Source organism: Scleropages formosus, chromosome 21 (genome assembly GCF_900964775.1).
Source record: "Scleropages formosus chromosome 21, fSclFor1.1, whole genome shotgun sequence".
Classification (NCBI taxonomy): Eukaryota; Metazoa; Chordata; class Actinopteri; order Osteoglossiformes; family Osteoglossidae; genus Scleropages; species Scleropages formosus.
Window position 1 is genome coordinate 20113623 of NC_041826.1, and position 18121 is coordinate 20131743.

At 49.0% G+C, this 18121-nt stretch overlaps 2 protein-coding genes across 2 annotated transcripts in view; one reads left to right on the top strand and one right to left on the bottom strand.

The window, feature by feature from the left end:
- Nucleotides 1-933: 933 nt before the first annotated feature.
- On the top strand, nucleotides 934-7128 carry fam185a (family with sequence similarity 185 member A). The gene is made up of 8 exons (XM_018729715.2): nucleotides 934-1495; nucleotides 1748-1857; nucleotides 2565-2657; nucleotides 3284-3422; nucleotides 4724-4765; nucleotides 5419-5514; nucleotides 5775-5909; nucleotides 6146-7128. The coding sequence occupies exons 1-8, from the start codon at nucleotides 1021-1023 to the stop codon at nucleotides 6283-6285; spliced, it is 1230 nt and encodes a 409-aa protein (XP_018585231.2). The 5' UTR covers nucleotides 934-1020; the 3' UTR covers nucleotides 6286-7128.
- Nucleotides 7129-7350: 222 nt separating this feature from the next.
- fbxl13 (F-box and leucine-rich repeat protein 13) overlaps nucleotides 7351-18121 on the bottom strand; it is a 31572-nt gene continuing 20801 nt past the window's right edge. The window contains exons 12-20 of the mRNA XM_029247293.1: nucleotides 15948-16046; nucleotides 14012-14132; nucleotides 13225-13387; nucleotides 11802-11921; nucleotides 11571-11697; nucleotides 10100-10183; nucleotides 9588-9722; nucleotides 8697-8860; nucleotides 7351-8316 (exon numbers count right to left, since the gene is read on the bottom strand). Coding sequence (XP_029103126.1) covers nucleotides 8178-8316; nucleotides 8697-8860; nucleotides 9588-9722; nucleotides 10100-10183; nucleotides 11571-11697; nucleotides 11802-11921; nucleotides 13225-13387; nucleotides 14012-14132; nucleotides 15948-16046 — 1152 coding nt within the window. The 3' untranslated portion in view covers nucleotides 7351-8177. The remainder of the gene's footprint in view (nucleotides 8317-8696; nucleotides 8861-9587; nucleotides 9723-10099; nucleotides 10184-11570; nucleotides 11698-11801; nucleotides 11922-13224; nucleotides 13388-14011; nucleotides 14133-15947; nucleotides 16047-18121) is intronic.

Sequence of the window (18121 nt, forward strand, 5' to 3'; positions counted from 1 at the left end):
CTCATGTATCGAGGTTTCCTTGTGGTTTATTTGTACGTGTGTATCTGTGTTGTGTATTATAGCTACAGTATACTGCTCCAGCTGAGTGGGTTTCCATCCATCCATCCATCCATCCATCTATCCATTTATGATCCATGATCCATCCATCAACGATCCATCCATCCATAATCCATCCATGATCCATCCATCCATTCATGATCCATGATCCATCCATCCAAGATCCATCCATCCATCCATCCTTCCACAATCCATCCATTCATGATCCATGATCCATCCATCTACGATCCATACATCCATCTATCCATCCATCCATTCATGATCCATCCATCCATCCATCCATCCAAGATCCATCCATCCATCCATCCATCCACGACCCATCCATCCATCCACGATCCATCCATCCATCTATGTTCCATCCATCCATCCATCCATCCATCGCTAGTGTGTTATCATTACATTTTGGTGTTCATGTACCCGATCCAGTAAGGAGAACAGTTGAACTGTTCCAAAAACTCCAGTAGACATCCTGACATTTCCATCCACGTGCAGCATATGATTATTGTAACCATAATTAAGGAGAATTTCCCCTGATGATCCTATTTCAGGGCATCCCTGACTGAGCGCATTAACTAAATTAGTAAGTAGATTCCTGAACTGAAACCTAAAAAACACATTCCAACTCAGCAAAGGAATCCACTTACTAACAAAGTGCGTGCATTTCAAATTTCGTTCTATCCAACGAATGTAGACTGTGCGGATAGGGGAATGACTGAGTAACACAGATGTATGTACAAATAGCAGCGTAAAACCTTTTGGGCAAAATCTTGGAAGGTCGGTGGGGTGAAGGACTGTGTCACTGCAGAAGACCTGCGCCGCGCAGCACGCTTGTTGCGCGCAAGGACTGCGTGAACACGACCCGTCGGACGTCGCCGCCGCCTCAGCGGAAAGGTCGTGGGAGTGTTTACGGTGAGGCGCGAGCTGTGCGAAGTGTTTTAAAACGGCGGTCGTTTGTCAGCGATCATGCTTTTTTCACACGCAGCAGCCCAGCGACTGTGTCGGGGACTCAGCAGAGAATGTCTGTGCCGAGTGGCAACGAGCAAAACTGGCAAAACTGGCCGCGCCGCGCGCCTCTTGCGGGACGAGCCGAGAGCTCCTCTGAGTCTGGCCGCGCGCTCTGGCTCGCGCCGCTCCTCCTCCTCCTCCTCCAGCGCGCAGCTGACGAAGGAGCCCCTGAAGCAGTGGACGCTCGTGGTGAACCCGTTCGGCTCCGTCAGAGTTCACCTGCGCTGCAGCATATCGGTGAGCCCCCTGGATCCGCACTCGTTCCCCGAGGCGAACCGCGCCTTCATCACGGTGCGGGGGACGCGCGCGGACCAGGGGCTCAGGCTGGACAACGTGCGCGTGCGGTACGACGAGCGCGACAAAGAGCTTCTCATCGTGTCCGAGAACGTCAACAGCAGCGTGTCCGTGGACTTGAGCGCCCCGATCAAAAGCGGTGGGTTTGACTGTTACTATATCATGATTAGCAGCGCTGCTGCCGAGACCCGGAGGGGGGGAGTGGGATGAAGGATCGTAGCGGCGCTGCAGTGAGCGATTTTTAAATTTGCTTTAAAAAATAAGATCTTCGGCTCTATACTGTTAGCACTCGCTCGGCTGTAAGTGACAGATCCTGAACGTCCTCACTCGTTCGTAGACACGTCTTAGGATGCACGAATAAGTCACGTGTCGCGTTCTGCCCTGTGGTTAGACCTCCATATTACAACGTCAGGGGACGGGAACGTGAGCATCCGGAATATGGAATGTGACACCTGTCAGGTCGTGACGGAGAACGGAAACTGCGTCCTGCACTCCATCAAGGTGAGTATGACGTCCAAGCTCTCGGTCCACGCGGCGACACATTGACGCCTGGCGGCAATTCCGCCACTGTCCACAAGGAGGCGCTGTTTGCTAATTTAATCAGTGCTGTGAAGGACCATGAGAGCAGCTGGACCAGTACATCTATCCACTAGTCAGAAAACCCAGAAAAGATTTAAAAAAAAAAAAAAATAAAATAGAAAAGGTCTGCAGCACTTCACTGTTTCAACAGCAGCTGTATTCAAGATTGCTCTTAAGTGTTAGAGATCCCAGTCCCCCTCCCCAAAGCCCCCCGCTGAAGTCAATTTTATTGCCAATAAAACCAGTTTTTTGGCTGCACTACACTGTGCTTGGTCTAATTTAGGTGATTTAATGAGAATGCCTCCAGAAAATCAAAACAGTATGCGCCCGTTGAATATAATGTTTTAACAGCAAGCTTTTTAGCTGACCAAAAGCAGGACAATAACAACAGCTGTGCTTTGACAGGCAATTAAGGTTTTAAAACCCATGCACATTCATCGCCATTCAGTCACTAAAGTGTAAACTTTAATACAAAGACTGGAATTGATACCAAACGAATGGCATCGGACTCAAAAAAAGGTGAAATGCCGAGAAGACAGCCACGGGTTCTGGTAAATGTTGTGAAGCGCTTGTGTGCATGTGGTGTCTTTGGATTCCGCCACAGTTACTTTACCGTGTTTGCCGCACAGAGCCGCGGCGTGGTCGTGCAGTCGGCCGGAGGGAGCATCAAAGGCACGGGCACCGTTCATGGGAACGTGGACATCGGCACATCTGGAAACGGTGTAATGTTTCTCATTTTCCCTACAACACATTGAAATTTAGAAGTTGAACAGACGTACCGCGAAATCCAGCGTTCCGAACACGAAGGGTTCGAAGTTACTTGGTGATCAGTTTCATTATATGTTCTAGTTCTCTATACTCTTCTGTTTGTTTGCACAAATGACTGTATTTCCCTCTCTTTACAATCCTCATCATTGGCTCAGAATGTAATCCAAGAAACCAGGTTGAAGTAACCCCAGGTGTCTCTTGTCCTGTACTGACCCAGTAAAAGTTGTTTTTAATTCAGATTTTTTTCTGCGTTCACCACGTCGGTAAGGAGCGTAGCTGCCTTGAAATTTTATCTTAAGAAACTGAAGTATGATGAATTAAATCAGGAAGTATAAGTATTTTGGTTATGCATTTTAACATAATGAGCATAGTGGTGAGAGCTGCTGCCTTTTGACCAAATGGTTGCAGGTTCGAATCCCACCTCCAGCTGTAGTACCCTTGAGCAAGGTACTTACCCTAAATTGCTCCAGTAAAAACGACCCAGCTGTATAAATGGATAAATAATTCTAGGTAGACTGACATTGTAAGTCACTTTGGAGAAATGCGTCAGATAAGTGAATGAATGTAAATGTAATTTCAGGCGGTTGACATCAAGAAGGTTCAAGGAACGAGAATGAACGTCTCTACCGAACACGGATCACTGAACGTTAAGGCGATCTACGCAGAGTCGACCTGCGTGTCGTCTTCCTCTGGGAATGTAAAACTGGGAAGCGTTCATGGTAAAGTACCGCATGCCAGTCTTCAATCTCAGCCAGGGACTGCTTGTTTGATTACATAAGGAGGTTTTGTCATTCCAGCTCATGCAGCTTATCGTCCTGTCCATCTACAAGAAGATTTATAGCCTTCGCTCGGCTCCTCCGTCTGGGGCGCGAGGCCCGAAGACAGGATTACAACCCATGTCAACATGTGAAACATCTAGATTAAATGATACAAGATTATAGTGCAGCTGCTTTTCCCCAGGGACAGTGGCTTTCACCTTCCTGCTGCAGCTTCATCAGATACGTGCGGCACAAAAGCTTCTCTTAGAGCACCTCAGCAGAAGAATTTTACCGCAGCGATTAAACTTGCAGATGGCGGACGCAGGGCGGCTCGCGAAGAGTTAACGACGAGGGACATGGCTGCGAACGGCGGCCCGAGGGGGAGAGCGGAGGACGAGGGGCGTCTCTGCCGGACTCCGTGTCTGCGGGGGAGGATGGAAACAGTTAGTCTGCTCACCGCAAGCAGAGTTGGGACTCTTCGGAAACAATCGTAACGCGCATTTGTTCGCATATGATGTAAACGTTAGGGCCGTAAAGCTTGCAACAACGAAAATGAAACTCCGTACGGCAAAAGTTCTTTTAAAGGCCGATTGAGTTCAAATGAGGATCTTTGTCTTGCCGAACCATCCCCACCAAGTTGTGTTTTGAGGTTTTATTCTTTTGGGGATGGTTTCACCCCAAGGTTAGCAAAAAAAAAACAGCGAAGGAACACCGCACTTCCACACACACACAAGCAGAAGCGGCACTTTTTGCAGCATAAAAAGAAAAGCCCAGACCACAGAAAAGGACATTCCTAGAAGCCCTGCAGCTTTCTGGGCTCTTGGATAGTGCTGCTTTCCATCCCCTGGTGCCTTGTTTGTGCGTGCGTGTGTGTGTGTGTGTGTGTAGGGGGAAATGCAAAGATAGACCGACTTTCCCCCACACATCTGCGAAGTACGTTCACTCTCTTTATAGATGGTCCACTGTTAAGATTTTACAGACATGACCACTGACTATATTTTAGTTTTTTTTTTATACGCCCTACAAACGCTCTAATAACATATTCGGTATTTTAATATAGCGTGACGAATGTTTGTCTTAGACTTGCTTTAACATTTCGGACCCTGCGGAAGAAGAGCTCCTATTGCATAGCGGCGTCCTCAGTTTTATGTTTAACTTCATTAATTCCACGACTGATGTACGATCCCCATCCGGTAAGGCCGCCGTTCGCTCAGCAAGCGCTACGCGCACGCTTTGTTTGACTTTGCTTTTGTTCTCCGCAGGCGATTCGACTGTTCAAAGCGAGAAGGGGAACGTAGTCATAGGTATGTGTAGAAACTTCAGAGCCTCACGCTGCAGCTGAAGCCACCAGTATTAAGTGATCAGAGTATAAAAGACTAAATCCATATTTACGGTCATACGTTGAGCTGCTTTCAAAGCCTAGTTATGTTTTTCACAGCGTCCCGAAAGAGCGTCTCTTATTCGGGCTCTTCAGCTGCAGCCTGCAACTATTTACGTAAAGCTGTGCATTTTTCGAACACGCGGCAATTATCCTGAAACCAAAATTATAGCTCTGAACGCACACGCTTGGAGGGATGTTCTGTGGTAAAGCTAAAAAGTGAAAACTATGTAAATATCACAGACACTGGGGCGAAATGAATACGCTCAGCTTCCTGGACTTTGTGGAGAAAGGAGAGGGGTTTCGAAGCGAACGAAAAGGCCGCGCGTCTCCGAGGCTCCCTAACGGTTCCCCTCGGAGCAGCTGAAGCCCCTGGGCAGATGAGCGTCTTTCCCATCTGGATGGTGGGCGGGAGCAGACGGAGGGCTGCCGGGCCTCTCCGGCCGACTCTCCGGCCGAACGTGGTCTTGAGGCTCACGTTCAGCAAACGGAGACACAAACCCCCCGCGGGGAGGCAGGCGCGAAGCGCATGGCGTGCGGTCGATCCCTTTTCCAACCTTGATCCGATGGCTTTTCCAGACGGGTCCGACGGCTACGTGAGGGTTTCCTCCCGGGAGGGAGACATCGATGCCTACGTGGGCCAACGTGGCAGCGCAGAGCTGCGCGCTCAGCATGGTAAATGTAGTTTTTAGTTACATCAACTTACAAAACCGCCGTTCAATACAGGAGACTGAAAATGCATCCATCGAAAACACTAAAGCTGTTTTTGTGTTAATGTTAACTTTGTATTCAGGGTCTTCAGGAAAGAAACTGAAAATGCACGATATGTGATTAGAAGAAATATTAAATGAATTGGGAGGGGTACGGTGGGTACGTAATAATGGATGGCGGCGGCGGAGCCTGCGTTCACGTCATTGCTGCGCTCTCTCCTTTAGGCTCCGTCTCAGTCCGGGTCCCAGCCTCCCTGAGTGCTGCTGTGCTGTTGCACGGAGTCTCAGTGGACATAAGTCCTGAGGTGGACCTGCAGGAGGTCAAGTGCCGCTCCACTGACACCCACACGACCATCACTGGTGAGCGATGCACTCCGCTCCAAACCGCTGACCTGAGCCGTTTCCTTGTCGGCCTTACATACCTGTCGGCAAGCTCCCGGGCGTGTTAAAACGACAGGCGCTGGGTATGTGCTGTCGTCACGCCTGACGTGAAAACGTATGGTGCCTCCGCACTTGGATTCAGCGCATTTGCTGCGGACACCCGGAGAGCCGGGACGCCGCATAGCTCAACGTCTTGCGCGTTTTTCTTCCTCTAGCTCATCTGAATGGAAAGGCTGACGGCGGGCGGCGGATCGAAGCCTGGGCTGAGAAGGGAGTCGTCAGGTTGAAGACCCAAAGCTGGTTTGAATCCTTGAAGATCGAGAGCTACGACAATACTGGCCAGCAGATGGGTTAACCCCCGGAGGTCGGGGGAGGGGGGTGGTTGCTGGTTGCTGACGGTTACGCAGTAATCGCAGCCCAGAGCTACCAAAAGACAGCTCGGGTACTGCGGGCTGCTTTGGGCGTTCGCTGCGTTGTAGGCCCACGCGTGGGACACGGAAGTGAAGAAACGCGGAAACGTTGGGTTCCGCGTTTTCACCTCACGGTGACCGGTGTCTACGGTGACGGTACTGATCTGGTTTTAACGTTGCGGTGACCATGCGGTATATTTTTAATTTCGGTACAGAACCTCAGGAAGCCCGACGGCATGGCAGATGCCGGCCTTAAGACGGTTTTATTACGCGTTTGCAGGCATCGGACCAAGAAAACCTCATATTAAAGCATTTGACTTTGTGGTGGAAAAAACTCTTGTAAAAAATAAACTTTGCTTCTCATGCTAACTGGAGAATAGTAAATTTGACTTCCAAAGGCTTTACATCTCCCTGTAGCTCCTCTACTGAAACAAAGGTAATTAAGTGAGAAGCACACGGTAAAAGATGAAACAACATAAAATAAACTGCTCTGTAGAAATAATTCCAAAGTAACGTTTAGTGCTTTAGTGTTCAGGATTAATTAAGATGTTGACATAAAGATTTTACTGCTATATTAAAAAAAAATCTTATAAAGAATTTTATGCACTCGGCCCTCGTATAACGTGGTCCCGTACAAAGGCTTATGGTGGTTGCTTGGCTTATGATGGTGTTCTGTCAGGACAGCGTAAAGGATCTATAAATAATTGCCATACATGAATGGACTGGCGGGGCGCAGTGGTGCAGTGGGTTGGACCGGGTCCTGCTTTTCGGTGGGTCTGGGGTTCGAGTCCCGCTTGGGATGCCTTGTGATGGACTGGCGTCCCGTCCTGGGTGCGTCCCCTCCCCCTCCAGCCTTACTCCCTGTGTTGCCGGCTTAGGCTCCGGCTCCCCGTATGGGACTAGCGGTTCAGACAATGTGAATGGACCGCCTGTATTCCAACATATTTATCATTAAAACCACCGAACCGAGTGCAGAAAACAAGCAAAATCCCCCCCCCCCCCCCCCCCCCCCCCAAGCGCAGTCCACGCAACACGTATATTTCTCGTCACTGAAGTTCTGTGTCCACTAAGTATGAAGGCACATAGAAAACGCGACTGTATTTCTACACCCCTGGATCCTTCCGCTTAGGATTTTCGGTAACGATAACTAACCGGGCGCGAACACGCTCCTCCTCCGGGCGCACCTGCCCCACGGCCTGTGTTTCCTGGATACGCTCCAGACCACGGTGACCGTGCGCTAGATAAGCCGTTCTTGCACAAGTGAAAATATGTCATTAAAGGACACGCTGTAAATAATTTGTTACCAGTAACATATGCACTTTCAGGTGTAAAGCACTCTTTATTCTGCTATTTAAAATAGTTTTAGATGAAATTTTTTTTGTTTTGGAACCAATTTATTTTTTTTTTTTGCATAAAAAATGAGAATTTGACTCCCAGTGGAAACTGACCTAACGGAGTGATTTGTCTTTGATTTTACTCGACGGCTGAACGTTTCTGCGAGGAATGTGTGTGTGAAAAAGTGACACGCGTGTTATGTTTTTAAATAACATCTTGTTATTGAAAACAATCCGTTGTCTTATCAATAAATGAGAACTTTAAATGACAATGTTACAATTTAGCTTTCCTTAGAAATGATCTATCTGTACCTGTGGAGAAGTTTGTGGGCGGAGTGGATAGAGTTGTGTGGCCTGTGAATCTGTGTGTGTGTGTGTGTGTGTGTGTGTGTGTGTGGGGTGACTTTCTTGTGGGTACAGGTGCCCAGGGGAGGAGACACACCCCATGGGTTTGCCATGCTTGCTGGTCCTATAGGTTCCTCCTCCCCGTCTTCCTCGTGTTCTCATGCCTCCTCCGGCAGGCTTGGATGCTTCATGGGAGGCAGCAACAGGCCCTGGCTGTCGTACCCGTACCAGAGAGGCACGTCGTCCCTGCTGTGCTCCCAGTGCGAGGCATGGGGCTGCAGCGAAAGGGCCGCATGTCTGCGGGGGTGAGGTGAGGTCACCGGTTAGGCCACGATCCATCGCAATCCAACACCCCCCATGCCTGCTATTCCAAATATAACAGATACCCAATATATTAAAAACCGCAAATTACTTCTTCTCTAATAATTTTTAATTATGTGCCCGGGGACCCTTATTATAAAGCACGGTAGTGATTCGGAACATCTGCTTAGGACCCCGTCTCTGAATGGTCTGTAAAAACACGCACGGCCCTGAGCCGCAGAAACGGCGCGTCCTGTCAATTGCGGTAAAATCCGCGCGACCCTCATCGGCGGGGCGGTTGGGCTCTTGGCTGAATGTGAAATGCAGAAGAGGATTTGGGGTGAGGGGGTCACTTGGAGATTTTAGGCAATACTTACTTTGAGATGTTGGGGCAGTAGAGCATGGAGATGGAGCGCAGCTGGCGGCAGCCCCTGCGCAGGAGCACGGCCGAGCGGTCGGTGAGGCGGACGCAGCCGCTCACGTCCAGCAGATGCAGGAACTGACTCGTGGCTGTCAGGTACTGAACGGCCCTGTCCGTCATCTGAGCCCCAGCAGAGAAACGGCGGTTAAACCCCATCGGCGCGCGATGCGGCTAAGGAACCGACTCTCGACTGAAGGGTTCGTCCCCCGTTCCTGGCAAAATCCCAACCGGGTGGTTCAGCCGAATTCTTCCGGTAAAATATGTACGCGCGATTAAAAAAGGATGGAGCTAAAATTTCTGAGCCGGATTAGCTGCTCTGGACTGAGAAATATTGGCAGATAGATTAAATAATGGAACCTCAAACGCACACCCTGAAACTGCTTGTCGCAGCAAACCGGAACCTAACCCGGCAACACGGGGTGCAAGGCTGGAGGGGGAGGGGGCACACCCAGGATGCTACGCCAGGCCATCGCAAGTTACCCCAAGCGGGACTCGAACCCCAGACCCACCGGAGAGCAGGACCCGGTCAAACCCACTGCGCCATCATGCCCCCTTCATAATGTAACCCGATTCTCAAAGATCAGTCTCTCCGTCACTTCGCTCCCTCGTCCTTTGACTCTTTCTAGGGGGTCTTCTTGGAACAGTGTGTCATCATCTCTGCTGCAACATCAGCAGTATTACTAAGAGAAACAGGGTCCCTGATGGTAAATGTGGGGGAGGGAATGTTTCCAGCAGAAAACCTCAGGGTTTGCCCCCCCCCCCCGAATGCCTTCAACCCTTTGGATGAAATATTTTATGTAATGATGCGGAGAGCCGAGTGTCGCCCGTGACGTTTCCTCGTACTCACTTCAGGGCAGCCCTGCATTCTGAAGGCGACGAGGCCCCGGCAGTAGAAGGACAGGCCCTTGACCGCTTGGTCCGACAGCGAGAGACAGTGCGACACGTCCATGCTCTCGAGTCCCGGCGCTAGTCTGCACAACTTCTGCAGGGAAGCGAGGGCACAGCAAGGGCATCTGTCACGGACCCGCACGAACCTCCTTCGCCGATTCTCTCATCGCGCCTCGTTCCTTCTTAACCCCCATCCGCAGCTCAGCAGCCCCCCCCACCCCCTCCCGATTTCCCATGCGAAAAACGGGGCGGGTAAGTTGCGAACATTTGCGAAGTCGCTCGCCCTCATCTGAAACATGCGGAGGGAAACCGCACAGCTGGCACAACACGGGCTGTAAAAATGGGACTTTTTCTCGGGCAGACACATCTTGGCACCAGGGTGGCAGAACACACACGCAGACGTCGGACACGGAGCTTTCCGCCGGGTTGCGCGGCGCAGGCGGCTGCGGAAACCGACAAACTCCGCGTCACCTGTATTCCCACGTCCGTGATCCCGAGGCACTCGGACAGGCTCAGCTGCTTCAGGGACGAGAGGCTTCCGAGAGCCGTCAGACCCTGCGGAGGATGCACTTTAGATCTTTGCGGCACTTAAAACAGGCGCAATAACCTCTTTACTCTACATTTACAGCATCTGATGCTTTTCTCCAAAGCAATTTACAGCGTTAATCCACCTACGATCATTTACAGAGCTGGGTAATTTTACTGGAGTAATTTAAGGTAAGTACCTTGTGCAAGTGTACTGCAGCTAGAGGCAGGGATCAAACCTGTGACCCTTGAGCAGCTCTAACCACTACGCTACCAGCTGGCTGCTGTCTGACTTATCTATCCATTTATACAATTTATATATTTAAATAATTTAAACAATTATTTATCCATTTTTACAGCTGGGTAATTTTTTTTTACAACATGTGAGATGTTGGGTCCCTTTGAAGCTCAAAACAGGATTTTGACAGGGATTCCTACAACTACAGTCAGCTCTGCATCTCATATATTTAGCACTAAATATCCCCTGATGTGCTGACAAAATATTTCATGTTATTCAAGAAAGAACAATTTATATATACATATATAATAGAAAATATTTTTATAAATACAATACAATTTATATATGTGTGTGTATGGTGGCACAGTGAGTAGTGTTGCTGTCTCACAGCACCTGGGTGGTGTGAGAGGACATGGATTCGATTCCCACTCAGTCCATGTGGAGTTTGCATGTTGTCCCCATGTCTGCGTGGGTTTCCTCCGGGTGCTCTGGTTTCCTCCCACACTCCAGACATGCCGTTCAGGTTCACCCATAGTGTGTGAGTGAGAGAGTGTGTGTTCCACTGATGTATGGATGAGTGACCCAGTGTAAGTAGTGTATCTAGTAGTGTAAGTCACCATGGTAAATAAGGTGTGTGGGCTAGTAACACTACATAGCGTCCGTTGTAAGTTGCTTTGGAGAAAAGTGTCTGCTAAGTGAATAAATGTAAATATATATAAAAAATACAGCCTGGGTCAAGACTGGTTTATATCATTCCAGTCTTAAAGACACCCCACTTCCAGCTTCCTTTCCTCTTTGGAAAAAAGTGAATTTTTAGAGCTCTGGCACATTGGTTTCTCACGCTGGCTGCAGCCGCGGTGGGTATGAACAGGCTTTCTGTCTGTTAAATCTGAACAAAGTGTTGGGTGTTACAGTCCAGGTCTTACACGCTATAGCATTAAATTGTTACTGGGCACTCGCAAGAGCAGGGCTGCAGAGTAACTAATGGGTAATGAAAGACGAGGGAAGATTGCCGTGGACTTGGAACGTCCTGCGGGTTTGAAGCGCCACCTTTCATTACGGCACGCCGAACGAGAAGGTCCAAATGAAAGCCAGGCTCCTTCGCTGTTCTGCGGCGCGAGGGAGCGGAGGCGGGCCGTCGAACGCGACTCTACGGCTCAAGGAGCCCGGGGCGCGTACCTCGTCCTGGACGTTGGTCCCGGTGAGGTCCAGGGACGCAAGGGAGGACAGGTCCCCCAGCCGCTCGAACCCCGAGTCCGTCAAGCGCTCACAGTAACACAGGCTCAGCGACTTCAGTTTGAGGCATCTGGGCAAAAGACACGAATGCACGCACGCTTAGGAGACGCGACCGCTCTTCGAGGACACGAGCCTTCGGGAAGGGCGCGATCCAGACGGGAGGAGCGCACACACCTCTCCGCGAGCCTCACGAGAGATACGTCCCTCACACGGAAGCAGCGAGACAGGTTCAGCTCCTGGAGTCTGGGTCCACAGGGACCGTCGAGCAGGCGCTTCAGCCCCACATTGCTCACCCTGTTGGGGCAAATAACGTTCCTCAGGCCCCTCGCTTGCCCACATCTTTGGTCTCTTCTCTCAGACCCACAGCAGTCTGCCATTCTTGTACTATTAATACATTCTTTCTTGCACAATTCTTGCACTATTATAGAGCACAGCTATATATAGAACACAATATATAGAACTATTATGTATCATATTATAATAATATATATTATATAGATGCGGGTGTGGTGGCGCAATGGGTTGGACCGCATCCTGCTCTCCGGTGGGTCTGGGGTTCGAGTCCCGCTTGGGGTGCCTTGCGACGGACTGGCGTCCCGTCCTGGGTGCGTCCCCTCCCCCTCCCTGCGACCCCGTATGGGACAAGTGGTTTCAGACAGTGTGTATGTCTATTATATATTATACTATAGAGAGAACACAATTCTTGCACTACTAATACATCTTACCTTAGCCATGGCATAAGGTAAAAATACTGTGTCCTGTTAAAAACAGATGAAATACTAGGAAAGTAATTAGGAATCATCAATATTCTGGTAAAGTTTTATGCGGCTACTGGTGTGATGAACTTTGGTTCGTATGGTGGAAAGAAACAAACTAACTGCACTTCAGAATCACACGTCTGCATCTAAGTGTCTCTTCCTGCTAATATAATGAACACACTATTTCCTATGAGAAGATCGTCGCTTTGCAGAGAAGCATCTGATAAATTAATAAATGTATATCTTATCAGGCAGAGCGCTTAAATAGTACTAAAATTTTAAAAAACTACTAAAATATTTTTGGATTTCTTAAATGAAAGGAATTAGGAACTTTGCATCTGAAAACTAATGACCTGATAATCTGAGAGCTATTTTATATCATACGGTATGTGTCATATCTGAAAACGACCCTCTTTTCCTTCTTCGGGCCTGAAAATTAAGCCTTGTTTCGGACTGATATTATGAAGGATCAGACAATATATATTTTCTTAGGGGGAGGGGTTGTATAGCTGAATATTAAGCAAATTCAACAAGCCTGAGGTCAATAAAAGGAAGCAATTAAAGTAATTTAGACTGAAAAAAAACTGATTTACTGAAATGTTAGTGTTCAAGATCCTGGCCAAATGGTTAGACATAGTTTTTTTTTTTTTCCCCCAACCAGGCCCATGTGGTTTTCAGTTCTAAGAAAAAAAGCGTGCATTTCCGCTCGCCATATTTCATAATATTTACAAAAAAAAGCCTTTAAAATATTTGTAGTGATATAATTGAGCCAATGCTCATTTCTTGGACCGATAATTTCCTCTAAGAAAGTTGAGCGCAGCCATGGGCTATTTTGTTACCTCTTGCAGGCCGCAATGCTGAGGGAGGTGAGGTCCTTCAGAGAGCCCAAGCACCTCAGGGAGCCATCGGACAGCTGCGGACAGTCGGCCACATGAACGCGCTTCAGACCGGGACACTTCCTACAGAAGCTGCTCCAGCTGGCGTCCGTCATGCGACCGTTACCTGTGGGAAAACGCGCTCCTGTGTGAGCCCGGACAGGAAGGATGGAAATTAAATCGGCGCTGCGCTTTTTTTCGGCGCCTGGAACCGAAAGATTTTGCCAGAACCGAGGCCCCGTAAATCAGCGCGATTTCAGAGATCATCTGAAGCTTTCTCACACATGTGCGTATGATGTCAGCGTGCGGAGGACGGCTGCCGCCCGCAGACGGCGGAACGCGAGCGACCGCGCAGCAGGTGCGTTCCGAGCCGCTGCCGCGACCGGGGCTCCTTGTTCTAAGTCATTTGAAGATCAACTCCCGAGTCATTCAAGGATCAACTCCTGAGCGTCACGAGGACGGAGCACCGCGCAGCGAGCCGACTGCCGGGATTCCTTCGCATTTCCCTTGATGGAGGCTTGTGCCAGGGGAAACCAGTCCAGCTATGATGTCATGTTTTCCTGAGCACCCATAGATGGGGCGGAGAAGGGAGATCATGGACTTGACAAGCGCGCTGTCAGCCAAGAATACCCCCAGATCGGGATTGTTGGAGCTTCCCAGCCCTCAAGATCCCTCCTCTTCTCAAGCTGAGAGACGGCAAGATTTCAGAGCAGACTGCCTTCGTCTTAAAACTGCCAAAACTAGCGCTGACCTTCCACCCTGATCCTCCTGAGCTCGCACCCTTCGGCGATGGCCTTAAACGCAGCGTCGGAGAGGCGGGGGGTATCGAGCAGGGACACCGTGTGCAGAGAGCGGCATTTGGAGAGCAGCGCCTGAGGGAGGGAGGGAGGGAGGGAGGAGATCCGATCAGCGGCAGAGCAGCATCAGCTCCGCCTGCCAGTTCAATCATGCAACCGTAAATTAAATCAAGCTGGTTTTATGGTGAAAATGGGAACTTTGAACCACCAGAGAACAAACGTAAGAATAATTTGACCAAAAGGAGTTTGTAGTCTGGAATCCATGTGCAAAGTACGACGGAGCTCTGGGCGCCTGCAGATTATTTGGAAAGTATAGCAAAATCCATACAGTTGCAATTAAATGAAAAATCAAAACGCAAGACTAATAAGCAATAATTTTCATACGTACACATATTTCTATATATATATTTGTATGTGTGTATATAGAAATATATATGTAGATACAGGAAGTCTGGATCATGAAGGCCAATTGATGGAAGAGTTGATGGATTTTACTCTCAGCCACAGCACATATCCCTAACCAAGCGAGTAAATTATAGCTGGCAAAAATGTTTCTAACAAAAAGAAACACATTTCAGGGCAGCTGGTAGCGTCGTGGTTAGAGCTCCCAACTTTTATCCGAAGGTTGCAGGTTCAGAGCTCACCTACAGCTGTAGTACCCTTGAGCAAGGTACTTATACCAAATTGTTCCAGTAAAACTACCCAGCTGTATAAATAGGTGAGTAACTAAGTAGCTTAACATTCTAAGTCACTTTGGAGAAAAGCATCAACTAGATGTAACGTGACTTTATCCATATTCCAGGCCATCGTGTTCATCTCGTTACATATTTTGTGACGCTGGAGCACAGCTTTCCATTTTGCTTCGGTCACGTTCTCTGAGACTCTTCGGATCAAGGATCACTAAAAGATAATCTGCGGTATTTTCAAGGAACATTCCGGAGTGGCTTCTTGTTGTGCCTATGGCTGGGAATCTGAGAGTGATGTAAATATAAATTGTGCTCCGACTGGATGTCTATTGGATAAAAACAGACATTTAGTGGGGGGGGGGAAAAAAAAAAAAAAAAAAAAAAAAAAAAAAAAAAAAACATTGTTGGGAGAGAATAACTGAACAAAACGAAGTGATCTATGAAATCAGCCTGCATTTAGCCAGAATTTAGTGAAAACCTGGATTTGGAACAGAACCATAAAAAAAAAAAAGACTCATCTGTGAAATCAGCCTGTATTTAGCAGAATTCTTCGAGAAGAAACTCCCAGTTACTGCAGACAATATATAAATGGTTACCATAATAAGGTCACAGAAGAACATTGTGCACGAATGGGTCCCTGGTATTAAACATGGGAATATCATCATATTGATTTAATACCAGATGATACCTATTTCTCATAAACCATGTATTACGCTTACATGCATTACTTGCTCATGAACTTAAATTACTACAAGCTGTGTGACATCAATTCCTTATCTGAAGGAGCCAGGTAAAGGCGTGGGAAAATCAAGAAAGACAATGCAAAAAACATGTTTCGGCAGATTTCGAAACGTACCTTTGGTGCGCCGAGCGCTGCCTTTTGAAACGCAAGCGGTTCACGCACGTCTGGAATTATTTAAAGTGCGATGTTTTTCATTTCGGAGGCTCGAGTCTGAACTGCAGACAAGTAGAGCAGGAGCTTTGCACCGTTTTTAAAGTGGACAGACACTCATACTGCTGTGGGATTCTGGACTCAACGTTCATATCTAAGGGAACGTTCTCTTGTACCTTAGAGTGAGCAAAATGATTTTTTTTTTAATTTTTTTTTTTTAAATATCCTGCTGTTTAAGCAAGTCAGGTGAAAAACCGTAGCTTTGGATGGACGTACGTGCGAAGGGAATTAGTGACGCGTCACGCAACATACCGTCACACACTGATCGGAGAGCGTGGGCACGTCGTTGAGCTCCACGCGTCGGAGAAGGTCGCATCCCGCGGCGACGTGGTCGAAGCCCTCCGCCGTGATCTGAGGACGAGGGGAAAGGGGGAGCGCGTCGTTTGCCGTTGCCAACGCAGAAGCGGCAGGAGCGCGCGGCGCTCGCCGGGATGAACGCGGGGACTGTGGGAAAGAAAGGCAGACCGAGCACAGAGAAACCAGAGCGGCGCAGAGGCCACCGGGGTGAAGCGGTGTAGCTGACGACGACAGCTGCGAACCGACAGCGGTGCGGTCCCGTAAGAGCTGTTGATTAGCAAAGACAAGGACCTTAATGAAAGCAGGGTCATTTCATCGTGGAGACAAGTAGGATTTGGCTCCCAGCACCAACATTAGTCGTCGCTTTAGTTCGATTTTATGGAGATTCTCTTGCCATGCCAAAAAGAAAAAAAAGAAAAGGCCTATCTGTTAGAACATGTTTCAGGACACCTGAGAAGGAACAAGTTGCGTAGAAACGACACGTGAAATTGGAAAACGGAGCATGCGATTCTATCAAATGACTGCAGCAGCTGTTGAGCCTTGAGAAAGTTCAGCATCTGCAGAAAGAAACGGCACATCGAGCCCAAAGAGCAACAAATATGTTATGCGCGTCATAACGTACGTAAGACAGCTGGTGGCGAAGCAGTTAAAGCTGCTGCACGTGGACCCGAAGGTTGCGGGTTCAATCCCCACCTCCAGCTGTAGTACTCTGGAGCAAGGTACTTACCTTAAATTGTTACACTAAAATTACCCAGCTGTATAAAAGGGTAAATAGTGGTACGTAGCTTGAGAAGTGTCAGGTGAACGTAACCGTTACTTTCGAGGATGAAACACAGATCTAAGAACGAGCATCGGACAGCGTCTCCGCACGAAGAAAAGACTACGGATGGCGTGAGAACTTGGGTTCGGTTACGCAATCTACTCATTGCTGCCAAACGCGACCCTTTGTGCTGCGGCTTGGATCCGTCCTTCACAGCTATCGGGCCACAGAAAAAAGTAGGTCCACCCGTGGGATGCGGCAGACGCACGCGGACGAGTTGAGATCTGGACGGAGAGGAGATTCAGCAGCGGCGAAGGAATGCGTCTGAGGGAGGACGGAGGCACCTGCGTTTGCGCGTCGTCCATCGTATCAGGGCTGCGAGGGAGCCTGCTGGGAAGCGAGCTGCACAAACTTGCGAAGCCATCGCTCCGGGTCGAAGGGAGACTTTAAGCCAAATTTCAGTACTTTCCATTTAGTTACGCTATGAAACTTTTGTTTGCTTTGCATTTATCGGCTTCACGTACTCATGACGGCATCATCAGTCATGCGAAGGGTAATTAGCGCTGTTAATTATCGCTGTGCTTAGAGCGTCCTGAAAAGCAGGGGCTGCGCGTTGGGTAGCGCTGGTGCCTCTTGCGTTTGGACCCGGGTTCGAGTCTGGCTCGGTCTCCTCTGGAGTTTTCACGTTCTCGTGATTGTGCGGGTCTCCTCCAGGTGCTCTTTTTTGCCTCCGGTGGTCCAAAAACATGTTTTTCGATGAACTACAGTTGACCCTTGAACAACACGGGTTTGAACCGCGCGGGTCCACTTATACGCAGATTTTTTTTCCCCAATACGGTATCGCGAATTTGACTGTAACACTGTTGTAAGAATACAGTATATAATCATTGCCTGAAACCACTTGCCCCAAGCGGGGTCACAGCAAGCCGGAGCTTAACCCGGGAAAACGCAGGACGTAAGGCTGGAGGAGGAGGGGACACGCCCAGGACGGGACGCCAGTCCATTGCAAGGCACCCCGAGCGGGACTCGAACCCCAGACCTACCGGCGAGCAGTCACAGGCCAAACCTGCTACGCTGCTGCGCCGCTGTGCCATTGCCCCCCCACCCAGTATATAATACATATACAAAATGTGTTAATCCACTATGTTATCGGTAAGGTACCTGGTGAACAGTAGGCTATTAGTAGTGAAGTTTCTGGGGATTTTGACTCCGCGGGGGGTCAGCGCCCCTAAACCCCATGCTGTTCAAGGGTCAACTGTACTGACTCTAAATTACACGCGGCGTGTGAATGTGGGAGCGAATGCCGGCGCACCCTGCCTTGCGTTCTGCGCGTTGGCCGTCGATCGGCGTCGGACCGCCCCAACTCTGA

What these genes read in the sequence shown, in the direction of transcription:
- fam185a (XM_018729715.2), top strand. Translation starts at nt 1,021, where the DNA reads ATGCTTTTTTCACACGCAGCAGCCCAGCGACTGTGTCGGGGACTCAGC. An exon ending in AGAGCTGCGCGCTCAGCATG is followed by an intron (nt 5,515 to 5,774) that starts GTAAATGTAGTT and finishes TCTCTCCTTTAG; the next exon opens with GCTCCGTCTCAGTCCGGGTC. An exon ending in CACCCACACGACCATCACTG is followed by an intron (nt 5,910 to 6,145) that starts GTGAGCGATGCA and finishes TTCTTCCTCTAG; the next exon opens with CTCATCTGAATGGAAAGGCT.